The sequence below is a fragment of the Amphimedon queenslandica genome, unplaced genomic scaffold (genome assembly GCF_000090795.2).
Source record: "Amphimedon queenslandica unplaced genomic scaffold, v1.1 AMPQUscaffold_13026, whole genome shotgun sequence".
Taxonomy (NCBI): domain Eukaryota; kingdom Metazoa; phylum Porifera; class Demospongiae; order Haplosclerida; family Niphatidae; genus Amphimedon; species Amphimedon queenslandica.
In genome coordinates, this window is record NW_003546738.1 from 2,114 (window position 1) to 3,618 (window position 1,505).

General features: G+C 35.5%; 1 protein-coding gene across 1 annotated transcript in view; it reads right to left on the reverse strand.

Annotated features, from left to right (window-relative positions):
- Positions 1–1,265, reverse strand: part of LOC105314266 (putative ankyrin repeat protein RF_0381) — a gene marked incomplete at its 3' end in the record, with an annotated part of 3,371 nt that extends 2,106 nt beyond the window's left edge. Inside the window, exons 1-3 of the mRNA XM_011408342.1 lie at positions 792–1,265; positions 554–737; positions 8–88 (exon numbers count right to left, since the gene is read on the reverse strand). Coding sequence (XP_011406644.1) covers positions 8–88; positions 554–737; positions 792–1,265 — 739 coding nt within the window. The remainder of the gene's footprint in view (positions 1–7; positions 89–553; positions 738–791) is intronic.
- Between the last annotated feature and the right edge of the window lie 240 nt (positions 1,266–1,505).

Genomic DNA, 1,505 nt, shown 5'->3' on the forward strand with positions numbered 1-1,505 from the left:
GTATTACCAGATTGAGCAGCACAATGAATTGGCAGGTGACCTTTACTATTAGCTTGATGAGGATCTAACTGATAGGTAGTTATTAATTCTTTAACAAGAAATAAGTTAAGAGACAATGAGGCATAATGTAAAGCAGTGAGGCCATCCTTATCAACTGCAGTAGGAGACAAACCTTTTTCAGTAATAAGATACTTAACTAAATCAAAGTTGCCACTTGATGCAGCATGATGTACTAATGTGCCTCCTTCATTATCTGTTTTATTAATATCACAATGCTGTACCTCAATAAGATATTGTGTGACATCAATATGACCATTACGACAAGAGCGATGAAGACACGTCATACCATTATTATCAGAGATGTTAGGGTCACTGCTATGATTACTAATAAGATACTTCACAGAATTGATACTACCTGACCAGCAGCAGTAGGCTAATGGTGTATAACTATAAGTATAATCAGCTTTATTAGCATTGAGATTATACTGAGATATGATATAACTTAATACACTAGTAGAACCTGACCAGGCAGCATAATGTACTGGAGACCTACCATAATTATCTAATGAAGAAGCGATATTATATTCCTCTAATGCTTTTACTAGTAATATGCTGCCACTGCGTGATGCTAAATGAAGTAATGAACGTCCATCATTCGTATTAGCATTGATGTCAAAGTTAGAACTGGTCCTAGCTTTCTTGAGAAGTGATGCAAACATTTTAACTCTTTCATTTCGCTTGATAAAATCAATATTTTTTTTAATTCGAGTATTATTAATAATCTCAATAACTGATGCATCACGTTGTGCAAAAAGCTTACTATACACAATACCAGCTGGAATATACATAGCTGCATCACATGCACGATGTAAGCACGATCTACCATTAGTATCAATGGTTAATAATGCTTCATTACCTTTAATGCTAATAATATATTCAACAACTGATGATGAAGCAAACCATGAGGCAGTATGAAGTGGAGTCCTATTTTGTTGATCTTTTACATCAATGGATAATTGGTATCGAGTTAAAAGATACTTAAAAAGCTCAACATTATTGTTCATACAAGTGTAATGCAGGACAGCACCTTGAAAAATGTCTTTTGAGTCTGGTGAAAAGAGGTTTAATGATTCAAGCTTGTGGACTAATGCTAACTCTCCACTTTGACAAGCTAACAAGGATAATGAGGCACTAATATAATTTATCTGAGAAGTATTGCAATTCTTCTCAATAAAGAATTCCACTAGGTCAGAATGGCCCCCCATTGCTGAGTACAGTAATGCAGTGTTATTGCTACTGTCTGGTTGATCAGGAGGAACGTGACACGTGTCTACTAGATATTGTACTATAGATAAGTGGCCTTTATAAGATGCCATATGTATACTAGATACACTATTATCATCACCTTCATTAGGATCACTACCATATTGGATGAGAAGTTGAAGGATCTTCATGTGTCCACCATATGATGCAGAGTGTAATGGAGTCCAGCCATGAAGACCACG